This window comes from Muscardinus avellanarius, assembly GCF_963383645.1.
Source record: "Muscardinus avellanarius genome assembly, chromosome: 6".
Lineage (NCBI taxonomy): Eukaryota > Metazoa > Chordata > Mammalia > Rodentia > Gliridae > Muscardinus > Muscardinus avellanarius.
The window spans coordinates 109,411,245-109,436,534 of record NC_137791.1 but is presented as its reverse complement, the minus strand read 5'-3'; the positions used below and the strand labels follow the sequence as shown (position 1 = coordinate 109,436,534).

At 36.0% G+C, this 25,290-nt stretch overlaps 1 protein-coding gene across 1 annotated transcript in view; it reads right to left on the bottom strand.

Moving 5' to 3' along the window:
• Window positions 1-24,638, bottom strand: part of ARAP2 (ArfGAP with RhoGAP domain, ankyrin repeat and PH domain 2) — a gene marked incomplete at both ends in the record, with an annotated part of 179,420 nt that extends 154,782 nt beyond the window's left edge. Inside the window, 4 exons of the mRNA XM_080698069.1 lie at window positions 1,551-1,642; window positions 3,041-3,117; window positions 4,185-4,243; window positions 23,752-24,638. Coding sequence (XP_080554195.1) covers window positions 1,551-1,642; window positions 3,041-3,117; window positions 4,185-4,243; window positions 23,752-24,638 — 1,115 coding nt within the window. The remainder of the gene's footprint in view (window positions 1-1,550; window positions 1,643-3,040; window positions 3,118-4,184; window positions 4,244-23,751) is intronic.
• Between the last annotated feature and the right edge of the window lie 652 nt (window positions 24,639-25,290).

The window sequence follows — 25,290 nt, the reverse complement described above, 5'->3', positions numbered from 1 at the left end:
CTACTGGGGCCAGTACATTTTGACCCAGCATCCTCCTTTAAACCCACAGAAGTGGGAGATGTCCCAAGCCCCTAAGAGAAAGAGAATGTCCTATATTTTAAAGGTAATAGGGAGCTCTGAAGACTCCTGAGGTAGTAGCAGGAATACCCCCTACTTTGAAGGTAACAGATAACTCTGAAGTAGCAGGAATGCCCTGTAATTTGAAAGTGATAGGGACTCAGAAAATTCCCAAGGTACTAGAAAGAATTTCCAGCACTTTGAAGGTAACACAGAGCTTGGAAAATTCCCACATGTTACCAGAAATGAGGGAAGCAGGCCTCTTATTTCCTGCACTTAAATCGTTGTCCCTGGGCAGAAAGATGTCTGGGACTGGATCTCATGAGTGCAGGCTTCACAGAAGTCACGAGACCTGGGACAGAAGGCCCAGCTGCATCCTCCCTCCAGAAGGGAAGGACATATAGTGGCCAATTTCTGCCCTGCCCTACTGTCCCTGTTAATGGTAAAGGATAGCCTTCTTTCCCAGTCACATGCCTTTGAAAACTTTCCTAACACTTCCAATTGCTGGGTCTGCCCTGAGCTACCAGCGGAGGCAGCAGAAGGCCGAATCATCTGGGCTACTACTGCAGACAACTCGATTACTCCAAGAACTTGGAACTACAGCAGCCCAGAATGGCATGGGCAATGCCAAAGCCATGTAATAGAAGACTTATTGCACTGAAATAATAATCCCCCCTTGGTGGGTTATGCTATAGAAAATGGCTAGGGCTGGTTAATAGGGGAACATGTAGAGCTTATAAGCATAGCATCTTTTTTTGTATAGAGCAGGTAAACTGAACCAATTGAATTCTTGAATGATTACCCCAGGAAATAATGTTAGCTTTCTTTTTTCCAGGGTGTGATAGTATGTTCCAGAAGTGTTAAATACTTCCTGATGGACTCTTTCTTTTTTAATGGTGAAACAACCCAGATGCAAGAGGAGGGCTTGCAGGGTCAAGTGGGGCACTGCTACCATGCAGGGGATGGAGTATGGGGACCCAGACAGAACACAGGCTGGCTGTGACAGCAAGATCCTACACAGTTTTGAACATGTACACTGTGTAATAGTGGGTGCACGCTCAGGTGTGCTGCATATAATTGTGTGTAATAACTATGTAAAGAGTAATATAACATGTGCAATGATTATACTAAATATAACACACATGCTCAATGACTAAGCAAAGTGTAACACATGTGTGCAAAGACTAAGCAAAGCACAACACTCACGTGCAATGGCTAAGCGATATACACATGCGCAATGACTAAACAACATATAACACATATATGCATGCCCAGGTTCATGTAAACATATGCCATTTTGTACAGACCCCTATATCAGGAACAGGTTTGCAGAATAAAGTTGCGGTTTGCTGTTTGTTTTCATCTAGACCTCAGCTTCACTTGCTTTCTTAGTCCTGGGAATCTCATCACCGGCAACCACAGCTGGCCCCTCCCTGGGCACCTGACAATATTTTATTCTAAAAAATCAAATACATTCAATCATGATTCCATACCTGGATTTGACCAAAAAAGAGTTCCTTGTAGCAGTTGTTTCCCCTTTGAGTGTTTCTTCATTGGTCCAAAATTCATTCCTTATAGATCTCTTCTGTTAAAATTAAAAAAAAAACAAAAAAACAATTGCTGTTTAGCCTTCTTTTTCTTTGTAGTACCAGGCCTTGTACATGTTAGACCAGTGCTCCATCACTGAGTTATACACCCAGCCCTTTTTAATTTTATTTTGAGACAGAGTCTTGCTAATTTGCTGAAGCTGGCTTCAAAGTTACAATCCTCCTGCCTCAATCTACCACGTAGCTAAAATTCTAAATGTGTAACACCACATCAGGCTTGGAGATGTTTTCAGTGCAGCAATATTTTACAAATATGTAAACTATCAGCTGTGTGCAATGGAGCATGTTTGTAATCCTAGCTACTTGGAAAGATGAGGCACGAGGATCACAAATTTGAGGCTAGCCTCAATAACTTACAGACAGCCTGTCTCAAAATAAAAATATAAGACAAGGAGTCAGGATGTAGCTCAGTGATAGAGTGTCATTAAGTTCAATTCCCAGGAGAGAGGAGAAAAACATAAAAACAAAACTATCAACAACATCTGAGTTTAGTTTTATTAAACGTTTGTTTAGACCAATTTTCAGTCAAAAGTAAATTAAGAGTACTATATTAAAGAATAAACTTTTGGTGTATTTTTAGCCATTTTATTTAAATCATTAACTTGTCTTCTCAAGTTAGAAGAGAAGATGTTAATAAAAACAAAATTCATGTACTTTTATTTCCTTGCTATATTGTGTTCTTCCAACTGGCCGTTTTTTAAGACCAGGAAATAAAATAGCAAAATAATACATATAATAGCAAGGAAAACCTAAGTGGCAAACTGTTTAAAATAAGTAAATATATGTCTACACACTTAGGAAGTCTTCATTTGGATATAAAGCAGAAAAAAATCTGAAGTGTTTATATGTTTTATGATTTACATGTTTTATGGTTTGTTATATGTTTTTGGTTCCTTTTTACGGAAGAAACTATCTGTGAAAAATTTTTTAAAGTTTCTGTCCTATATTTATAAAATCAAAATAAAATGTGTGTTAGAATATATAGTTAAACCGGGTGTGGTGGCACACGCTTGTAATCCCAGCATTCGGGAGGCTGAGACCAGAGGATCGAGGTTCGCAGACAGCCTCAGCTACTTAGGGAGGCCCTCTGCAACTCAGTGAGACCCAGTTTCAAAATAAAGAATAAAAAATTGGGCAGGGGGTGTAGCTCAGAGGTCAAATACCCCCGTGTTCCATCCCCAGACCCCCCAAAGAAAGAATATATAGTTAAAGATACAGGTTTGCCAAAATTTAATGAGCATAAATTTTACTCTCTGAAAACTTCATCCTTTAATTTTCTTCCTTTTTCAAACTGCTTACAGGAAAATGAAAAGACACAAATAGGCAATAGAGCAAAGAACTGATTATGGAGAAAAAATAAAATGTATGAAACTAACCTTGGAATTGTCTTGTCTCTGGAAGAGAAAGGTCTCTCCATAAGGAAAGACGGAAGATGAATTCTCCTCATTTGAATCTTTTGGGGAAATTAAAGAATGAAAATGGAAAAGATGAATAATGTCAAATAGTACAGAAATAAATAAAAGGAAAAGAGCATGTGTTTAATTACTTAAAAGCAATATCATAACTTACACTTAATTCTATGAGATTCCCAAACTATATTAACACTTCATACCGCCAAATCAATTCTCCTTACAATACTCACTGTATAAAACCACTCATGTTAAAACCTTGCCACTAATTCTTAAATGGTAATCAGTCTTTTATGTTCCTTCTCACCTCTAAGATCCACATTAATATAACCACATATACTTACTAAATACGACAGATACTGCCATGGTGTCGTTTACAAAGCTAATTCCTAAATAAGATAATATTATAAAGCACAGGATCTTAACACTATTATAATATTCAATAATCAATTACAAACATTCACTAACAGTTGGATGGCACTCAAAATCTCAGAATCCACTTAACATAATCCCTCTAATACCACAGCTACTAATATGCATGTACATGATTTTTTTTTTCAAGAGAATTTCCACCACCCTTGAATTACACTTATCTACAAGAAAGGATTTACAGTACTTGTATTTCTGCTAGGCCAGAGAAGAATATCCAACCCTTTGCCATTTTATTGTCAAGAAAAATGTTCCTGAACTTATATAAGCAGGGTTTTCAAAAAGAAAGAAAATCTTCTGCCAACAACTGATTTACCACAGCAACAATGTCAGCCCTTTCTTGTTACCATAGCAAAACCACTTTTCCATATTTCTTTGTCCTTTAGCTCAGGTTGCCAGAAACCATTTAATTTAGTTAAATGGCTTCAACTGTGGCTAATGATAAATGATACTTGTATAAAAACTCTTCTTATATAAGCTGTGCAAATTTCCAGGAGTCTGAGTATATATTACTTTTCTATTCACTCACCTATTCAAGTATTGGAAGTACTATGAACACCAACAGTCCCATTCTTCCCTAAACCACAGGTGGGCTGCCCTCTCAATCAGAATTTTAATGTATTTTTTAAGACTATCAAATGAGGGCTAACTACTTACAGAGACTTTCAACACAAAAACTCACTTGGCAGTGTCACAGGTTTTACAGTTGAGGTAGTAACATTTCTTCTCTCTCGGAAGTAGCTGTAAAAAAAGGGGAAAGTTATGAGTTACAATTTAGTTTTTTGATAAAAAGATTTATTACAAAGATTTTCATTCATCTAGGTCACAGGTTCCCAAAGTGAGCAACATTTCTCCTGGAAGTTGCTAGAATTAAATATAGATGCATAAAAGAATGCAAAATTTTCACTGTCTTTCTGTTTATTTGCTGAAAGAAGGTAGTTTTTTAGAGAAATGGTAAGTTTTGTCTTTTTTCCTTAAAAGGAGATGTAGAAAGCCAAATAAGTTTGGAAATCTATGATCTAAGTAGAGATACCAATATTCAAAAATAAGTCCGATTTGAAATTAACAGAATGGCTATATTCCACAATTTGATTTTCTATTTAGCTTTAGAGAAGGATATTTCACTAGATTTTACAAGTACTTACTCTTCATATCTGATACTCGTAAAAGAAAATGAATGTATATATCTAATTTTAGTGTACACACAGAATAGATTTTAAAATGTTAGCCATACCTCTGAGATAAATTTACTAACTATATTTCTATATTTTTGTCGTTGTATATGTTTTGTAGTTGTTTTGTCATGTTGAATCATAAACTGTCTGGTCTTATGATCATATATGAAAATATACCCACAACCTTCTTTCAAAGATCATGAAGTTTTGGGAGAGATTTATTACATATTATTAATAACAATAAAATATGATAACAACAATGGCAGAGATGAACACTTTAGAAATAGAGGATAAAGAGTACATATGAATTCTATTTATTTTTCCACCTAAAATGTAGAATCAGGACATCCTGAACTTCTCTTAGATATATAACTACCCTTGCAAGTAACTAAGCCAGGAAATAATAATGGTAAGAGCAGAAATCAATCAAATAGAATACAGGCAAAATTTAGGCCAGGCATGGTGGCACACACTTGTAATCCCCGCGCTTGGGAGACGGAGACAGGAGGATCACTCTTAAGCCAAGGCTGGCTTAAGAGACCCTGTTTCCAAATTAAAAATATATATATAAAAAATAGGCCTGGGAGTGTAGCCCTGATGTAGAAGGGGTTCCAGGAACCCCATTACCATAAAAAAAAAATACATGCAAAAGTTAACTCATTGTAACCAAACCTTCTCTCCTTAAATGATCAATAAATAACAAGTTTCAATAAAACATAAGAGAAACAAAGACAAAACTAACCAATATAATAAATGAAAGAAGCCGGGCATGGTGGCACATGCTTGTAATCCCAGCATTTGGGAGGCTGAGACCTGGAGGATCGCGGTTCGCGGACAGCCTCAGCTACTTAGTGAGGCCCCCCCTGCAACTCAGTGAGACCCGGTTTCAAAATAAAGAATAAAATATAGGGCAGGGGGTGTAGCTCAGAGGTCCAATGCCCCTGGGTTCCATCCCCAGACCCGCAAATAAATAAATAAATAAACAAATAAGTAAGTAAATAAATAAATGAAAGAGAAGATATCACTATTAGTACTAAAAAACTTAAAGGTATACCTTTGGGTTATTTAAGAAATCTATAGGCCAATGAAGTCAAATATTTAGGTAAAATGAACAAATTCCTAAGGAGACTCAAATTATCAAATCTGATAAGATTAAACAAAAGAATTAGTAGTTCTATTAGAAAAATTGAATGCATTAATTTAATCACCTAACCACAAAAAAATGCAAGCTCAAATATTTCATTGGTTAATTCTAAGAAATAATTAATAAAGAAAAAATTTCAAACCCCTGCAAACATTTTTGAGAAATATGACAGGAGGGAATAGTTCCCAACTCTTTCTATAAGGCCAGTGTAATTGGTAACCAGACCAGTCAAAAACATTACTATAGACTAAAAATCCCTTATAACATAGATTAAAAATCATTAACAAAATACTAACAAGTAAAATCCAATCATATAAAAAAATATAGGCAGGAATGACGGCACATATCTATAATCTCAGTACTTAGGAGGTTGAGGCAGGAGGATAGCAATTTAGCAAGACCTTCTACAACATAATGAGATCCTATTTCAAATTTTTAAAAAGTCAAAAACAGGGCTAAGAGTGTGGCTAAGATGTAGAATGCCCTCCTGGGTTTGATCCCCAGTACCAAAATAATGATGATGATGATGATGATGATGATAAATTATAAATAATCAGGTGTGATTTACCATATGAAATCAATGTTAGTTAAACACTGGAAAACTCAATATAATTCACCAGATTAACAGAAAAAGGATAAAATTAACATGTTTAAGACAATAGACCCAGAAAAATAAATGAACAAAATTCAATATCTATTTATTACAGATTTTTAGCATGCTAGGAATAAAGGAAAACTCTCTTAACCTAGTAAAAGGTATTTGTAAAAACTCCACACTATAACTCATAATTAAAGACTAAGTGGTTTCCTCTAAATCTGGAAGCAAGGAAAGAAAATTTGCTTTCACTGTTTATTTTCACATCATTTCAGAGGCCCCAGCCTAGGCACTAAGATACTTGAAAGAAACTAAAGGCATGCAGATTAGAAAAAAGCAGGTGCCTTGAAAGGAAAGAGTATTTTGTAAGAATTTTTTTTTATTCTCCCCCAAAGTTTCTCATACTATTAAACTCAGCAAGGTCCCAGGATAAAGAGTAAATATAAATAAAGTCAATAATATTTCTATATACTAGCAATGACCTGGAAAAATAATTTGAAAATACAACACTCTTTAAAATAGCACATAAGTAGCTGAGGCTGTCCGCGAACCACGATCCTCAGGTCTCAGCCTCCCAAATGCTGGGATTACAAGTGTGCGCCACCACGCCCGGCTTAAAGAACTCTTAAATAGATATATCATGTTCATAGATTGGAATGCTCAATATTCCTAAGACATAAGTTCTTTCTATATTGTTATATAGATTCTACAAAATCCCAAACAATATTCCAGTAAAGCTGTTGAATAGAAATTAGCAAAGCGATTCTAAAATTTACATACAAATACAAATTACTTAAGAATGAACAAAATAACTTGAAAGAATAACAAAATCAGACTTACATAAATCAATATTTAGTATAAATCTACAATAATCAAGTCAGTTTTCCATTGATGAACAAAAGACATAAATCAATGGGATGAAATACAGAGTTCACATATATTTCCACACATTTATGACCCATTGATATTTTTTATAAATGTTCTAAAGCAATTAGGTAGAGAAAGGATAGTTCTTTCAACAAATATGTATAGAACTGGATATATCAGTGCAATAAAGGAAGCAATGTTATTTATACCACACATAAAAATTAATTCAAGCTGGGGATGATGGTGCATGCTTGCAATCCCAGTACTTGGGAGGCTGAAAGAGGAGGATTACAGGTTTGAGACCAGCTCCAGCAACTTAATGAAGCCTTTAACAACTGAGTGAGAAATTGTTTCAGAATAAAAGATAAAATAGTGCTGGAGATGAATCTCAGAGATAAAATGTGTCACACACACACACACACACACACACACACACACACACACACAATTTAACCCAAAATGGAGTGTAGACCTAGATGTTAATGCTAAAACCCTAAAAATTATAGGTAACAAAGAACAATCAATATAATATCTGAGTAGGCAAAGATTTTTTAAGTAAGATACAAAGATCAAAACTCAAAGAGTTAAAAAATTTTTCAATTTTCAATTTAATGTAAGTTTTCAATTATTAAATACTTAGTTATAAGTGCTATGTTCATGTATGTCATTGTCAACAGGATTTATATTATAATAAGAGACTATAATGTACCAATAAAAGCATAAAAAGTTACAAAAAATTAAATATATAATTTTATGCTTCTGAAAAGTGACTTGTCACAAAATATAAAAAGAATCCTTATAGTTTAGTAGTAAAATATACAACTCAATCTTGAAGCAGAGAAAAATCTGAAAAGGCATTTGCCCAAAAAGGTATAAGAATATATAAAAACACCACATACTTACTGGAATCGCTAATGTTAAGGTTGGTGGTAACAAGTATCATCAGATAACTAGCAAAATTAGAAAACTTAAAAAAACTATTGACAGGAATAAAAAGGCATACGTCCACATTGGAAAACTGCTTGAGAGGTTTTTTGTTTGTTGGTTTGTTTTTGAGGTACTGAACATTGAACTCAGGAGAATTCTACCTCCAAGCTACACCCTCAGCCCTGTTTTTGTTTGGTTTGGTTTTTTTGTTTTCTTAAACAAGTTCTCACTAAGTGGTGAAGGACCTCAAGAGGTTGCTGAGGCTTGCCACCAACCTGCAACCTTCCTGTCACAGCTTCACAAGTGCTGGGATTCAATCATGCATGCACTACCACGCCCAGCTAAAAGTCTCAAGTAAATATAAACATTACATAACTTAAGCTCTTAGCTCTTCTAACCCTGAAACCCACAAGAATCAAAAATATCTATCCATTGCAAGTCCACACAATGGCTTTATTCTCCATAATTAGAGATATGAGACAATCCAAATGGTCATCCAGAAGTGAAAGATAAACAAATAGATGTAAAGGCATCGAAGAGTTTAGTTATGACCCAGCTTTCAAAATAAGCAAGAAAAACTACCAAAAGGAAACAAATTAATAATGAACATAATATGGAATTTATTTTAAAATTGTCTTGCTGAGTAAAAAAAGTCATGTGCAAAGAAGAGCATCCTACACAAGTCTACATGGAGATATGAAAGAGGGATAGGGCAGCAGATAAACACTAAGGAACTTTTAGGTGTATTGTAACTCCTCCTATTCTTGATGATAGGAAAAGTAAAGGTTCATGCACCTTTCATAACTCATCAAATTACATGTTTGATTGGTTATAATATACCATACAAAACTGTCAGGTTCATGGTTATATGCCTATAATTTCAGCTACCTGGAAGACTGGGGCAGAGTATCACAAGTTGGAAGCTAGCCTAGGCAACTTAGCAATACCCTGTATCAAAGCAGAATAAAAACTTAGGCATGAATCTAAGATCTTCAATAACTCAACTAGAAAACTACAAAATATTATTAAGAAAATGATAGAAAACCTAATCAAATAGAATACACAAAAGAAAGACTATTACAAAGTTTTTGATAGCCCCTATACTAATCTATAGGTTCAATACATCCCAAGAAAAAGAATGAAAGGGTGTGTTTGTGTGTGTATCTGTGTGTGTGTGTGTGTGTGTGTGTGTGTGTGTGACTTAACAAACTGGTTCTAAAATGTATACTAAACACAAATATATAAATATAAATGTACTTGCCAGGCATGGTGGAGCACACTTGTAATCCCCACGCTTGGGAGACAGAGACAGGGGTATTGCACAGGTTCGAAGCCAGCCTCGCTGGCTTAAAAGACCCTGTTTCCAAATAAAAATATATATATAAAATAGGTCTGAGAGTATAGCCAAGAGGTAGAAGGGTTCCATCCCCAGTACCACCAAAAAATTGTATAAAAATAAATAGATAAATATGTATAATAAAAACTAATAACAACTAAGGCTTTTTTTTTCTTTTTTGCAGTACTGAAGATGGAACCTAGGGGCATTCTACCTCCAAGCTACACCCCCATCCCTATTATTCTTTATTTTGAAAAAGAGCCTCTCTAAGGAGCTGAGGCTGTCTACAAACTGTGATCCTCTGGTCTCAGCCTCCTGAATATTAGAAATTCAAGTGTGCAGCACCACGCCTAGCTCCAACTAAGGCTTTTTTTTTTTTTTTTTTTTTTTTTTTTTGCGGGTCTGGGATGGAATGCAGGGGCATTCAACCTCCGAGCTACACCCCCTGTCCTATTTTTTATTCTTTATTTTGAAACAGGGTCTCAATGAGTTGCAGAGGGCCTCACTTAGTAACTAAGTCTGTCTTTGAACCACAATCCTCCAGTCTCAGCCTCCCAAATGCTGAGATTACAAGCGTGTGCCACTATGTCCGGCTTAACTAAGGCATTTTTGAAGACTATCTCAAGAACACATACTCTTCCAGGTATCAGGATTTATTATAAAGTTTTAGCAATTTAAAGATTGTATTACTGTTCAAACAACAGAGAACAGATTACTGAAGTAGTAAGGATCCCACAACAAATCACCATTTTCTCTTAAGACAAACACATTATTCTCTAGTAAGGAAAAAAGCATGATCATTTCCATGAATAGATCAATGTGTGTGTGTGTGTGTGTGTGTGTGTGTCTTTGTGTGTGTATGTGTCTGTGTGTGTGTGTGTTTAATGTAATAAAATTTTGCTCCTACCCCTAACCATACATAGAAAGAAATACAAAAAGGATTATAAATCCCAGTGCAAAAGGCCAATGAATAATTCTAGTATATGTATATATAACAAAATCTGTATGTTAAGTAAAGATTCTTGTTGTATAATTCCATTTGAATAAAATTCTAGGATAGGTTAAACTACATTAAAGTGAGATCACTGACTGCTAACACCAGAGATACAGTAATTTACCACAAACGATCACAATATATAAATATATTATGTCTGAAAACACAGTTTTAACTCTAAAGGAAAAAACAGTGAAATTGAATAAATTGTTAAAATATGAACTTACATTCATTAAAAGTTCATCACTAAGGAACAAAAAAGTAGTATGTAAACAGGAAGATGTACTGGGCAAATGGCTCATACCTTTACTGTATTGATAACTCTTTAAAATCATTGTGAAAGAGAAAATGTAATTCAAAAGCACTACCAAAAATAAATCAAATGGGTAAAACCTGAAAAGGTACTACATGCCAAAGAAGACATTACATGGTCAATTGCCAATACATACATTAAAAGATATTCAACTGCATTAGTCATTAGAAAATGCTAATTAAAAACCACAATAAAATACCATTAAACATGTATCTACATGACTATTTTAAAAAGAATCAAGTATTCTTAAGGGTAAGAAATAAAAGGAATGGATGAATACTGTGTTGCAAACATAAATTAGTGCAACTACTTTATAAGGCCATTTTGCATTATTTACAAAAGTAGAAGATAAGCATATCCTATGACACAGCAATCCTATTCCTCAGTATACTCAATAGGTGTGCATGTAGACACACTCCAAAGATAACCACTCAAATGCATGTGAAAGGAAAAATGGCTAAACACGTGGTGGAAGAGTCACACAAGCAACACTGTAGAACAATAAGTGCACAATTCACCATAGGCAAACTATGGAACCAGCCAAGATGTCCATCAACTGATGAATGGATTACAAAACTATGGGATATATACACAGTGGAATTTTACTCAGCCATAAAAAACACAGTTACATCATTTTCAGGGAAACGGATGGAACTTGAGGACATTATGCTAAGTGAGGTTAGTCAGTCACAAAAAATAAGAAATCAGATGCTTTCCCTAATATGTGAAAGCTAAGGAGAAATGGGCCATAGGAGGAACTCTAGATGTAAACAGACATCCTATAGAGCAGCAGACAAGACAACCTAAAGGAGGGGATGGGAGTGGGGAGAAGGAAATTCTCTAAAACACACTATGTACTTAAATATATCGAAATCAACCACTAAGCCAAGCAAGGGAAGGCGGGATGGGGAGGGAATGGGGTGGGAATTGGGTAGGGGTTAAATCGGTGATGTGTACATGTATGTACACACAAGTTTTTTACCCCAATATGATGTATGAATATAATGCACCAATAAAAATAAAAAAACAACCTAACATACAACAACATTGGCTCATCTCAAAATTTGTATGTTGAGTAAAGATGCTTGCTGTATAACCATTTGTATAAAATTCTAGGATAGGTTAAACTACATTAAAGTGAGATCACTGGTTGCCTGACACCAGAGATAGAGTCATTTACCACAAATGATCACAAGAGAATTTGCTCAGATTGGCAGCTGATGGGAAAGTTCTCCATACCTTGTCATGGTAGTGGTCAAGGGAGTGTTCACATTTGTCAAAACTTAACATATATACTTAAATCCATTTGTTATAAGTAAATCAGATCTAAATAACACTGATTTGTAAATATACATATGTTACTTGTAAATATACATATGTAAAGCAAAGCATTAAAAAATGTTGAAATAAAATTATCTCCCAAGAATAAGAATGTATAACATGGTATACTCATAAAATATTTTTCAGTGAAAATGAAGAAACTATAACTACAGGTAACAACATGGATAAGTATCAAAGTTAAGCGAAGTGAGCTTGACTTTTAAAACATACTTAGGTGGTTGTATTTTTAAGTTTTCAAAATAGGCAAAGCTACATCATTTTGACATATGTCCCTAACAAGTAAAATTTTGTTTAAAAGGAAGAAAGTGATTGCCATTTAAGATCAGGATAGACATTTCCTTTGGCAAAGAAAAGGCACAGAATTGTACTGAGGGGATAAAAGAAGGCCTTTATCTGTTCAAAATCTACAGATTCTTGGTACATTTTTACAATTGTCATCATTTCCTCAAACAGAACACAAGTGCTATGTTAATACTTTGTTATGACTTAAACTCTTGACACTCTTGAGTGGAGAGGTACTGAAATTTTCAATCTCTTTGGTAATTTGCACTCATGATAAATATTGATAATTCTTTCCGAGCATTTGCAATATACCAAATGCAGTTCCCAGAATTTTACTTACACACACACACACACACACACACACACACACACACACATTCACAGCATGTACAAACCTACTATTCCATTAGTCATAGGATACCGGTGTTGAGAACTCCCATGGAAAGAAAAATCTGCAGACACACATGTCCACACAAAAGGGTATGGTACTTTCACATAACCTATGCACACCCACCCATATACTTTAAATCATCTCTAGATTATCATATCTAATACAAAGTAAATGCCTTGTAAATCATGGTCCTACTGTTTTTCTTAGAGTATAATGATAAAGAAAAAAGTATACAGGTTTACTATATTTTTTCTTCTAGTGTTTTTGATTTGTAGATGGCTGAATTTATCAATGTGAAACCCCAAACTGCAGAGGGTTAAATGTATATACAGTTACAAATATAGCTCATACATAACTAATCTGGAATTAAAACCCAATTAGTTCAGCTTTATAACCCATGTCCTAAACCAATTAATTAATTTTGAAAAATCAACCTAAAGTTACTAAAAAAGTACACAAATACACATTTTCAACTACTTAAATATAAACATTATTGACATTGCTAATGATTTTTGTTTAACTGCTAGTCATATGTAACAGAGAAAAAACTGATTATTTATTTTTCCCTTCAATATGCACCTATAAGTGATTACCAAATCTGTCAATATAATTCAAATGAACTACTATACATAAAAATTAGCTCAATATAGAAAAATGTTTTGAAAAAATTACATGAATTTATATATTCATCTATAAAAATTATACCCAAAGCATTGTTAGTGGCTTTTTTTAGCTACAAGTCTTATTACTTCCTTGTAACTGCCTTATGAGTTGGACTTGGTATCTTACTCCCTTACAATAAAGAAGGGAGGCTCTCCCAGCCTAAGTTACACACCTAACAGAAACTAAAGCCAGCATTCAAAGACAACTTTTTATCTCTGTCCTTTCTCACCTATATTCTCACCATTTATCCTGAAATGCTTTTAAATTTGAACAAAAAGCTTGGCTGAACTGCAAAAATTAAAAACAAACCAGCAATAGGCATCATCCTCCCTTGCTTTATGTTTTTGTGATTTTGGTTAACCTGAAAGAGTACATAAGCTATCTGCTACCAATGAAAATTCGATTCCCAGAACTTTCTCTGTTTCTGCCTACTTTCTCTCTTATTGATTAACTGCACAGGAAGCTTTCTAGGAATGCACAAAACCAAACACACCCTAGCCCCATGTTACAGGAGAAGGTCACATCTGGAATTATGTTTGTCAGAAACGCTGAACACAATAAAAACTAGATACAATCCACTCTAATCAACACAGGAACTTTGATCACTTCTGTCTTCTTTATATCCACTGGACTGCAACTCTCACCAACCTTTGTAAAGGAATTAACGGGCACACAGCCCACACTCCAGATGAGGCTACTTTTCAAAACACTGGGCAACTGAAGCTTCCACCTGTCTGTGACCTACATACTATCTCTGGGAAAATCATATAAAAGACTCTCCCTTAGGGCAAGGGGTAATATGGTCATTAAAACATGAAAATCTACCATCTTCCAACCTGCTGGCTCATGGTTAATAAAGCTCTTACTTTTGTAATTTTTTTTTTGTGTGTGTGTGTAGTACTGGGGATGGAACCCAGGAGCATTCTACCTCCAAGTGACACCCCCAGCCCTATATCTTATTATTTATTTTGAAACAGAGTCTCACTAAGTTGCAAAGAGCCTCACTAAGTAGTAGCTGAGGCTGTCCGCTGACTGCAATCCTCCTGTCTCTGCCTCCCAAATACTGGGATTACAAGCGTGTGCCACCATGACCCACTCCTTTTTAAATTTGTATTGGTGCATTGTAGTCAAATATCTTAATGGAATACAAGATGGTAGAGACATACATACACACATCACCCAATTATCCCTTACCCACTTCCTACCCCATTCCATCTTCTTGCCTTCCTTCTCATGTTTGGCTTAGTGATTGACTGATATTTTTGTGAATGTACATCATATCCATAGGGAATTTCCCTCTCCCCATCCCATCTTTTTCAGTCAGGTCACCTTATTTGCACATCTATAATTTCTCTTTCTTACATCAATCTGCCTATATAGTCATCATTTCTATCAGGCCAAAGGAAACCCAGCAGTGTACAGTAACAAAATCACCCAGCAAATGTGAACCTAATTTCCATATTTATTAAAGGAGAAAAAAACAGGATCCATTGTCTAAGAATATGATGATGATAAATGAAATAATGCTTTTAAAAAATATAAGGCAGTGCCCTACCCAAGGTAAATGTTAACTGCTATATAGGAGCTTTTAGGGACAACCACCTGGTTTATGAGGAAAGAGGTGACTGTCCCTTTTTGGTTTTTTGGTGGTGGTACTGGGGATTGAACCCAGAGGCTTTCTACCTCCGGGCTATACTCCCAGATCTATTTTATATTTTATTTGTAAACAGGGTCTCGCTAAGTTACTGAGAGCCTCACTAAGTAGCTGAGGCTGGCTTCAAACCTGTGCGATCCTCTTGTCTCAGCCTCCCAAGTGCGGGGATTACAAGCATATGCTACCAAAACTGGCTGTGATTGTCCCTTTAAATGACTTCTAATAAGGGTTCCAGTTGTTTGTTTTTTTGTTTATTTTGTTTCAGAATAGGTTATCCAAGAAAAAAAAAAAAAAAGAAACCAGCCAACATAGATAACTCATACTGAGTCACTCTTCCTGATGACAGAGTGAACTCTGCTCATTCCATAGCTGCTGGAGTCATCCCATCTGCCATTTCTGAACATGTGATGTATGAAGAAGCACAATCTTGAAGTGAGCATGCTCAAGAAGGTGCCAACATCTACAGGTGCTGATAAGTTTTTCCAATACGAATATGCATGAGTATTCCCAATAAAAGCCTCTGGCTTTCTTTTTATATATACTTTTATTGGTGAATTATAGTCTCACATCATAATATAGTTCATTGTGATAGTGACAAACAGGCACACAGCGCTTGGTGGGCTTTGCCCTGCCCTTCCCTAGCCCCCCTCATCCCCATATAAGATATCAAGATTGGATTTGGTATTCTCACATATCTATATATCAATGGAAGTGATTCCTCCATGATTCTCCCTCCTCCCCTCCTCTTCACCAAGACCATCTCCCTGGCTCCACTGGAGTTTCTCCTCCTTTCTGAAGTCTCTCTCTTATTCCTATTAATCCCTAGCTTCCACATATGAGAGAAAACATATGACCCTTCATTTTCTATGACTGGCTAATCTCACTTATTATAATGTCCTCCAGGTCCATTTTCCTGACAATGACATAATTGTATTCTTTATTGTTGAGTAGAATTCTATTGTGAGCATTTCTCATAATTTTGTAATGGATCTGTTGATGTACATCTAGGTTGATTGAATAATTAGGCTAATGAAAATTGTGCTGCTATAAACATAGATATGCAATATTACTAATAATGTTCTTATTTTAGTCCCTTTAGAAAGATACCCAGGAGTCACATAGTTGAATCATATGGTGGATCCATTCCCAATGTTCTGAGGAATCTCCACACTGATCTCCATAGCTACTGTACTAATTTGCAATCCCACCAATAGTGTAGAAGAGTTCCTATTCCCCTACATCCTTTCTAGAACTTATTGTTGTTTGACTTCTTGATGTTTGCCATTCTGATGGAGGTTAGATGGAATTGCAGTATAGTTTTGATTCATATATCCCTGATTTATAATGATGTTGAACATTTATTCATGTATTTATTGGTCATTTAAATTTTTGTGTGAAGTATCTTTTTAATTCAATTGCCCATTTATTGATTAGATTATTTTTTTTAGTGTCAAGTCTTTTAACTACTTTGTATTCTAGATATTAGTCTTTTATCAGAGGAATAGCTGGCAAAGATCTTCTGCTATTGTATAGGGTCTCTCTCTTTAGACTCTCAATGGCTTATTTGGATAATCAAAAATTTTTAGTACTGAGAACTTTGGGAATCTATGCATTTGATTAACACATAGTTCTACAAGTTAATACTGTTGAAGAAATGCTCCAAACACCATAAACATACCAGAGTACATATGTCCTTGATAACAGGTTCAGAAATTGTCTAATATGTAAATGAGCTGGAAAAATAAAGTATATATGTATAGAGCTTGATTTGCAGATGGGGAGGCGGGGTTTACTGGGAATTAAACCCAGGCATGTTCTACCTATAAGCTATATCCCAGCCCTTCTTCTTTTGAGCAGAGTCTCACTAAGTAGAACACATAGTCTGGAACCTATGACCCTCAGTCTCAGCCTCCTTAGTACTGAGACTATGGATGTGCAGCAGCATGCCCAGCTAATTTGCAGATTTTCAAAAACAGGAACTTAAAAGGAAAACATAAAATTTACTCTTTTTCACTTTTCTTTGTTTTGTTTTGTTTGGGGGATCACATGTAGCTAGGCATGTGTTCTAACACTGAGTTACATCCTCAGTCCCCAAATTACTCTTAATGAACTTAACATATCTTCAAATGCAATTATGGTTTAAAAAAACCAAATAATAAAGTCTAAAAAAAAACAAATAACAAAAACATCAATGATTCCAGGTCATATTTGGTAAATGTCTTATTAATATTGTCCCTATTAGTTTACTTTTTTATTCCATAAATCAATTTATTTTTCTGAAAACACATGAAATGTTCACATAGGCTAACCTCGTTTCATACAAACTTTTCCTATGGAACATAATGTGTTCATAAAAGGTCTTTGAAAATGTCTAAGTCCTATTCATTCAAAGGAGAATCAACAAATTTCTACATAAGCAAACCAAAACTATTATTATTGACAGACCTATCTCCTCTTAAAATACAAATATTGAAGCTCTAACCCTAAAGGGACTTCTGTATTTAGAGATGGGGTCTTTAAGTGTTAATTAAGGTTAAATGAGGACACATGAGCAGAGGAACCTATTCCAGTGAGATTGGTTGCCTTATATAAAGAGAGCCCAGAGATGGATGGCTCTCTGAGCCCAGGCTTCTGATGAGATTTCAGGAAGGCAGTTATCTAAAAGCTGGAAGAGCACCTCCATCAGAACCCAACCCTGCTGACCACTGGAGCGCAGATTTCAGACTTCAGTCTCCTGAACTGGCCAAAATTAAATGCCCACTACTTAAGCCACCAAAATGCCAATCAGAGCAGGCAAAGAAACTCTTTGATATTAAAATTAAACTGGTTTGTTTATAAAACTGAACAAAAAAGTAATAAAAATTGTTTCATAGAAGTGAATGTTCACACCTAAAGATGTCTCCCCCCTCCACATTTTTTAAATCACTAAAATTGCCAAGAAAGACATTGGCACAAAGGTTAAATTCAGTAATCTTTCTTTATACATGACACTTGCTTAGGCAAGGTAGTCACATCAAAAGTATAATCAATTGTATACCATATATGAATCATCAAAGTTTAGAATGTTAAAATATTACAGCTATTACAACTGTTAACAGACTATATGCCATTATAGAACTGAATTCAAAAGAAAATTCTACCAAAATCCATAGGCAGCAGTTTGAAAGTGCCTTGAGACCTTTATTTACTCCACACACACAAATCTGAATTGAGAAAGCTAAGGGTGGGGTAACAGAGACAGAGACCCACGATGTGACCTTCATCACGCACAGATAATTCTCAATCAGAGAAGTTCCAAAAAATGTTCAGAGGATAAGAATAAGTGATTATTATAAGATTACAACATATAAGTCTATAGTAGTATCACAGTTTATTTTTCTACGCGCAAAAGTTGCTATTTAATAAATACTATTTTCAAATAAGGAAATTTTTTTTACGAAAAGTAAAGTATAAATGCATGCCTTTAATTTGTAATATCTATCAAGCAGACAGACACACATCTCTCCAAATAATAAATCTATCAATTAAATTTTAATCATTTATATGTCCAAGTCATATTCTGCAACTAATTAGCCTGTGTTTTTAATACTGCTCATCAAGAAACTATTAAAAAAAATAGATCTTGGGATTGGTGGTCATTGTGTTTGCTCTAACATGAACATAAAAAAGTCACGTTGACTGTATTTTTCATTTTCAGTACAGCAAACAATTTATTACTTTCCTTTATACTTTTTTGCTTATATATTTTTGATATTAAAGTCTATAAAATAGCATTACACTGTTCTAATGTCTCTGTAAATTCAGAAGGAAAAAATATAGGGATTTCATTTTTAATAAGAAGTTCAAAGAGCTGGAGGCTGCAGGCTTAGATTTCATCTGTTTCATAACAGTTGCGTTTCCACCACAGCTGAGTGTGCATCCCCTTCCCACGACTTCTATGTCCTTATTTCCCCTTCCTTCTGAACAGTCAGAGGCATTGGATCTAAAAGAGAGGGCACTGCAACCTTTGCCAAATTTAAAATGGTTGCAAGAAAGATGTATAATAACCATTAAACTGGAGAAGAGGGGAAGAAAGGTACTTCTGTTAGTGACTTTATTTTGTGTGTGTGAGTGTGTGTGTGTGTGTGTGTGTGTGTGTGTGTGTGTGTGGTACTGGGGTTCCTGGAAGCCCTTCTACCTCCAGGCTACACTCCCAGACCTATTTTATACTTTTTATTTGGAAACAGGGTCTCTTAAGCCAGCCCGGCTGGCTTCGAACCTGCGTGATCCTCCTGTCTCCGCCTCCCAAGAACGGGGATTACAAGCGTGCACCACCACGCCTGGCCTGTTAGTGACTTTATGGATGGTGGCACACTGCTATAATAGAGGAAGATTGCAGGTTTGTGACCAGCCTTATCAATTTAGCAATACTCTCAGCAGCAAGACACAGTTTCAAAATAAAAAATAAGATAGGGCTTGGAGTGTAGCCCATAGGTTTAATCTCCAGCACCACCAAAAACATTTTTTTTAATTTAAACGATAACAAGATACTTGTTTGTTATAGTCAGATACAGAATGTCCCCTGAAGAGCTCTTATTGTAAAGAGATTTACAATAAATCCATTATTATCTGGGTGGTGACCTAAGCTGGTAGGGTTGACTGGAGAGAGTGGATCCCTGGGGGCATGGCCTGAGGCATCTTCTTGTTGGTGAAGCCCCTTGATTGCTTGTTCACTCTGCTTACGGCCTCCATGATGTGAGAGCAGAGGCTTGCTCTCTTCCTCTCTCTGCCTTGCCCTGAGGTTCCAGGTCTGCACCCTAGCTTCACATGGAATGAACTCCAAGGTCTCCAAATAACTGTGGGCAAATAAACCTTCCTTCCTCTAAGTTGTGTAGCCCATTGTTTTAGATTACAGTGATAAGAATGTTGACAGAGACACTGTTCCTCTGTCCTTAGGACTCTCCCCAGAAGGATCACAAGACAGACTCCTAACTCTCATGGAAACAGCAAGATGCTAGATGGACTTGGGGACTTGCTTTCTTGAACTCCAAAGGACTAGAGAGTGCTGAAAGTGAAGGTGAGGATGGAGGCAGTGGAGACTCCGGCCTCATTCAGATGTGGCCCTCAAGTGATAGGAGTTAAAAAGATATCCCTGATCCCCAGCTCATTGTTCTTCATCTTCCCCAATCCAGCCCTCCAGGGAAAACAAGCAGACAGAGATTTAGAAATAACCTAATCCAAGAATAAAGACAATCCACCGGACTAAAATGTCAACTATGTCAGATAAGTTAGGAGAAAAGGAGGCAGAGAGGGCCCTTGACCAAAGAGAAACAAAGAGCCGCATGTCAGGAAGACTCAGCATCACTTTCCTTCAAGCAGTTCTATAAAATGAGTAATTAGTGATTATGGTGATGCAGGCTTGGAATCCCAGCACTCAGGAGGCGGAGACCAGAGGATTGCGGTTCCTGGAAAGTCTCAGATACTTGATGAGGAACTTCACAACTCAGTGAGAACTTGTTTCAAAATAAAGAATAAAAAATAGAGCTGGGGGTGTCACTCGGGAGGTAGAATGCCACTGGGTTCTATCCCCAGTACCACAAAATAAATAAATAATAAATAAATAAACAAATAAATATTTTAAAAGACTAAAAAATAGGGGCTGGGGGTATAGCTCATAGGTAAAATGCTCCTGGGTTCCATCCCCAGTACCACACACACACAAAAGAGAAAAGCACAAAAGATGCTATAATACCCATTAAACTGGAGAAGAGGAAAAGATAGAAATAATGTTATTTGGTATATCAAATATAAGTTTGTCAATATTATATCTGACTAAAAAGAAACTCACATTCTTTAAACCAGTTTTATTTAAAAAGTCTTAACACTTTAAAGTTGTATAACTGGTGTTGTAACACAGAGAGAACCACAAGAAAAAGTAGATGGTGGATTTTGAAAATCTTTTCATAAACTTGCTCATCATTTTATAGTCTAAGCAACACAACAGCAGTTTCTTTTTTCTTTTTTTTTTCTTTTTTTTTGGTGGTACTGGGGGTGGAACCCAGAGGCTTTCTACCTCCAGACTATACTCCCAGACCCATTTTATATTTTTATTTGGAAACAGGGTCTCACTAAGTTGTTGAGAGCCTCACTAAGTAGCTGAGGCTGGCTTCAAACCTGCATGATCCTCCTGTCTCAGCCTCCCAAGTACGGAGATTACAGGCGTGAGCCACCACGCCTGACAGCAGTTTCTAATTACTACCCCAATCAACAACAAGTTAAAATGGTCGTTTGACCTAAAAGTCCCATTGAAAATCATGCTGCATATATGCAGTATTGAGTTATTCACCACTAATCTGAATGTTACTTCCATTGTAATTTTTAAAGACTCATAGTCACAGTATGAATAACCTTTCATATGATTCAGAGATTTACAGATGAAGGAGTTGACAATGCACCACTCAAAATATGCTATCTTGAGTTATCGCTGTTGAAAAACAGCAGGTTCAAACACATCCCTCTAATGTAGGCATGGCTTCTTAGAAGCAGGGGAGATGAACTTCCCAAGTAAAAGGAGTAACATTTATTTGCATTCCTCTATATGAAAAGTGGAAATGGTAGGAACCTGAAGCAATCTGTACCTCCTTGTTAAAATAATTCTCACCTTTCCAACCTCCCACATGACTTACTTTTTTTTTTTCACAGCTGATACATCTGGTCCAATCCAGTAGTTAAGTGTTTGACTCTACCTGCTTATTTGAGTCTTCGTCTCCTTATAAGGGTTCCCTGGCTAGTTAAAACTTGTATTTCCTGGTAATAATAAACTTGTATGCTTTTTCCCTATTAATCTATCTTATATAAATTTAATTCTCAGATCAAGCTAGGGCCCTCCGACTCTGAAGGTACAGTTTTGTTGTCCCTATTCAACTAAATGAGCATCATAGATTCTATAAAATTCATGAAAAAAAATTGCCCATATTGTCTAAAACTTAAACAAAATGTTTCTTATCTGATGTGATCTTTCTGACTCCCAAAGGATTCTCCTTGGTGTGGACTCACAGTAGACCCTCTCATATGCTGATTCCTTTTGACATCTGAAGACTTGTGATTTTTCACTTAGTTTCAATTAATTTTTAAAAATCAGCAACATATTTTAAAGCTACAAGGTTATATAAAAATTAGTGACTATTCCCAATCCTAATAAATAATCCATTTCTTATATATGCACTCAATGCTTTTAAAATATTTATTAAATGAATGGTTAAGATGTGGTTTATTAAATATGGGCATCAGATGCAGTGGGATGAAGTCTCGTGGGCTTAAATGCCCACAAAATTCTGGGAAAATAATCTAGGACTGTGGTCTCGGGAGTAGAATAGGTTGAACATCTCTTACTTTATGGGGCCTCTGTAAGGTTTAGATAACCCATCAAAAATTACAAAACTAGCATCTACATGCTTAATAAATGGCACCATCACTCCTGGTTCCCAGTAAGCTCCAAACTTTGCTAGTGTCATTACAGAAGTCAAGATAAAGAGAAATTAATTAGTGCCTCTGCCCTCAAAGAGTTTATGTTCTAATAGGAGATACTTAAATTTAACAGAGTTGTAAATTGCCAGGTTTTCTCTTGCCCATGGTAAATTGCTACCTTTTCCCTTACAAATATAACTTGCACTTCAATTACCAAAGGTGCCTAAGGGCAAAAGAAGCAGCAGCAGCTCCAGATTTAAGCCAAGAAAGGGAATCTCGCAAAAATGCCAGCAGAGAGCCAGTGCCTGAACTCTGTAAAGCACTACAGTAACCATCAAACTCAAATAGCTTCGTGTCTCCCAGCAGAGAGACAAGTGCTGGCTCTTAATGGAGAAAAAGAATAAATATCCCACCCCAACCCTGAAGAAAGCCACAATAATTTTCAGCATAAGTTTGAAAAATGGATGAAAGCTTTCTCTGCTGTAAATCCACTTCTTTCAAATTACTCAAAATACTAAAGACCCTAAGCCCTTCTTTGGGGCTGTGGAGTTCTGCTCTCCTTGGACCTGGTTTCACAATGCACAGTCACCATCTTTTTACATCTGTCTTCTGTACCAGACCGCAAACTCTTTCATTCTTCCTTGGATCCTTCCCACCTAGCACAATGACTAGTACCAAGTTCAATTGATGTGTGCTGAATTATTCATTGGTGCCAAGTATTGTGCCAAGCAATAGAGATACAAACATGTTCCCTGCCAAAGAACAAATAATTTAATGTGGAGACAGAATCAGCAATTCAAATCTGAGAACTTTACCAAAGAGAATACTGTGATACCAGGTATGAATAAAAGGTACGGGAAGAAATATCCAAATACAGTTAGGGGATTTCATGCTCCCCCAGTTAAATGAGAGGATGCTAACAAATCCCAGGTATCTATAAGCTAGAAAGAGATATTGAAAAATAATGGGAAATACAAATGGCATGGAGAAAAAGTTTGGAGAGAACAAAGAAAAGGTTGGTTGAACACATAAATACATGTAAGTCAAATCTAGAAGGGAACTCTGAAAATACAATTGTTATAAATTTTTTAAAAATATACAACTTATTTAAAAATTCTTACCTCCCTGAGATTCCTTTTGTTGACCCTGGAATCTCTGGTACAGGCCGGTGTCTTAGCAGAAAAGAGCGAGATGGTCTTGAAACCAACTTGCTTCGACTTCTCATAGGTGCTAGGATGGGCGATGATGGAACATACAAATCATTTACAACCATTTCTCCTTGAAATTGAAAGAACGGGGATGGTGGTGAACTCTCTGATGAGCCATTAGTCCCATTGCCAGTATGTGGTTCTGAAGTTGAGCACTCAGTGTCCGCATGAGGAAGCTTGCTGAAGTCTTCTGATATCAAATCAACTTTTTCTGTTTGCTGCTCTTCAATTGTACAATCCACAGTCTTCTTTGTAAGCAATGATTCTACTTTAATATTTTCACTACCAAATAAAGAATCATGAGAAGAACCCAAATCCACCTGTTGTTCTTCTTCTGGAATCGTGAAATCATGTTTAGAAAGAGATAGCTTATCATCTGAATTAGGAGGTTGGCTATTTTCTATACTAGCATCCTTCTGATCAAGATTTTGGGTAAAGGTCTCCAACTGCATTGAGCTTGGTGTCTGGATACTACCAGAATTGGGAAGTTCTACACAGGAACTCTGATCTAAAGATAGAACATGGTGATTTCTTGATGTGTCATCACCTTTCTTTTTATGAACGTTTGCATATATTGGGATTTCTTGCATTTTAGACAAAAGTATCTGTAACTGTTTAAGTATCCGTCTACGGTGCCCTGTAGGTGATATTCCGATTTCATGCAGTATACTATCATTTATTGCTGCACAGTCCTTCACAGTGTAAAAACCAGACTCTTGGAAATGTAAGAGGTACTGCTCCAAATTGATGCTCATTAGGAAATCTTTGATATCAACATTTACTTCACTGACTGAGGACATAATGGTGGCTTCATTACTAAGCTGAGTTATAAAGACAGCAAAATGAGATATACACAAAAGAGGAGATGTTTCTCTGTTGGTTCTTCTGGTGTTGCTATTGCAGGAAAGTTTGCCACAAGGTTATTTTCTCCACGATGACCGCTTTATGTGTGTAAGCCTGGAAAAGATTAAAACAATCTATTAGAATATTTTAATATAGCTGGGTGTGGTGGTGCACACTTGTAATTCCAGCATTTGGTAGGCAGAGATAGGAGGATCACAGTTCACAGCTCAGCTACTTAGCCCTTCACAACTCAGTGGCCTGGTTCAAAAATAAAAAGACTAAAAATTAGGGCGGGGGGTTAGCTCAGAGTTGGAATGACCTTGGATTTCATCTTTAGTTCTGAAAATAGACTATTTTAATATATATTTGGTGGTGCTTGTACATACTAAACCTAAACTCCACCACTGAGCTACAGCCCCAGCCAAGACTACTTTAACTAATAAAATCTAGTTTTACATTATAAACTTTCCCAGAAAATACAACAGAAATTAGGAGAACAATTTTTGCTGAGTTTGGAATCTTAGCACATTGTTTTGTATGCCTCAGAAAATCAGTCCCTAGTCTAATATGAAAGTAGAGGACAGAAATGCTATGATTCTTTCAACCTGA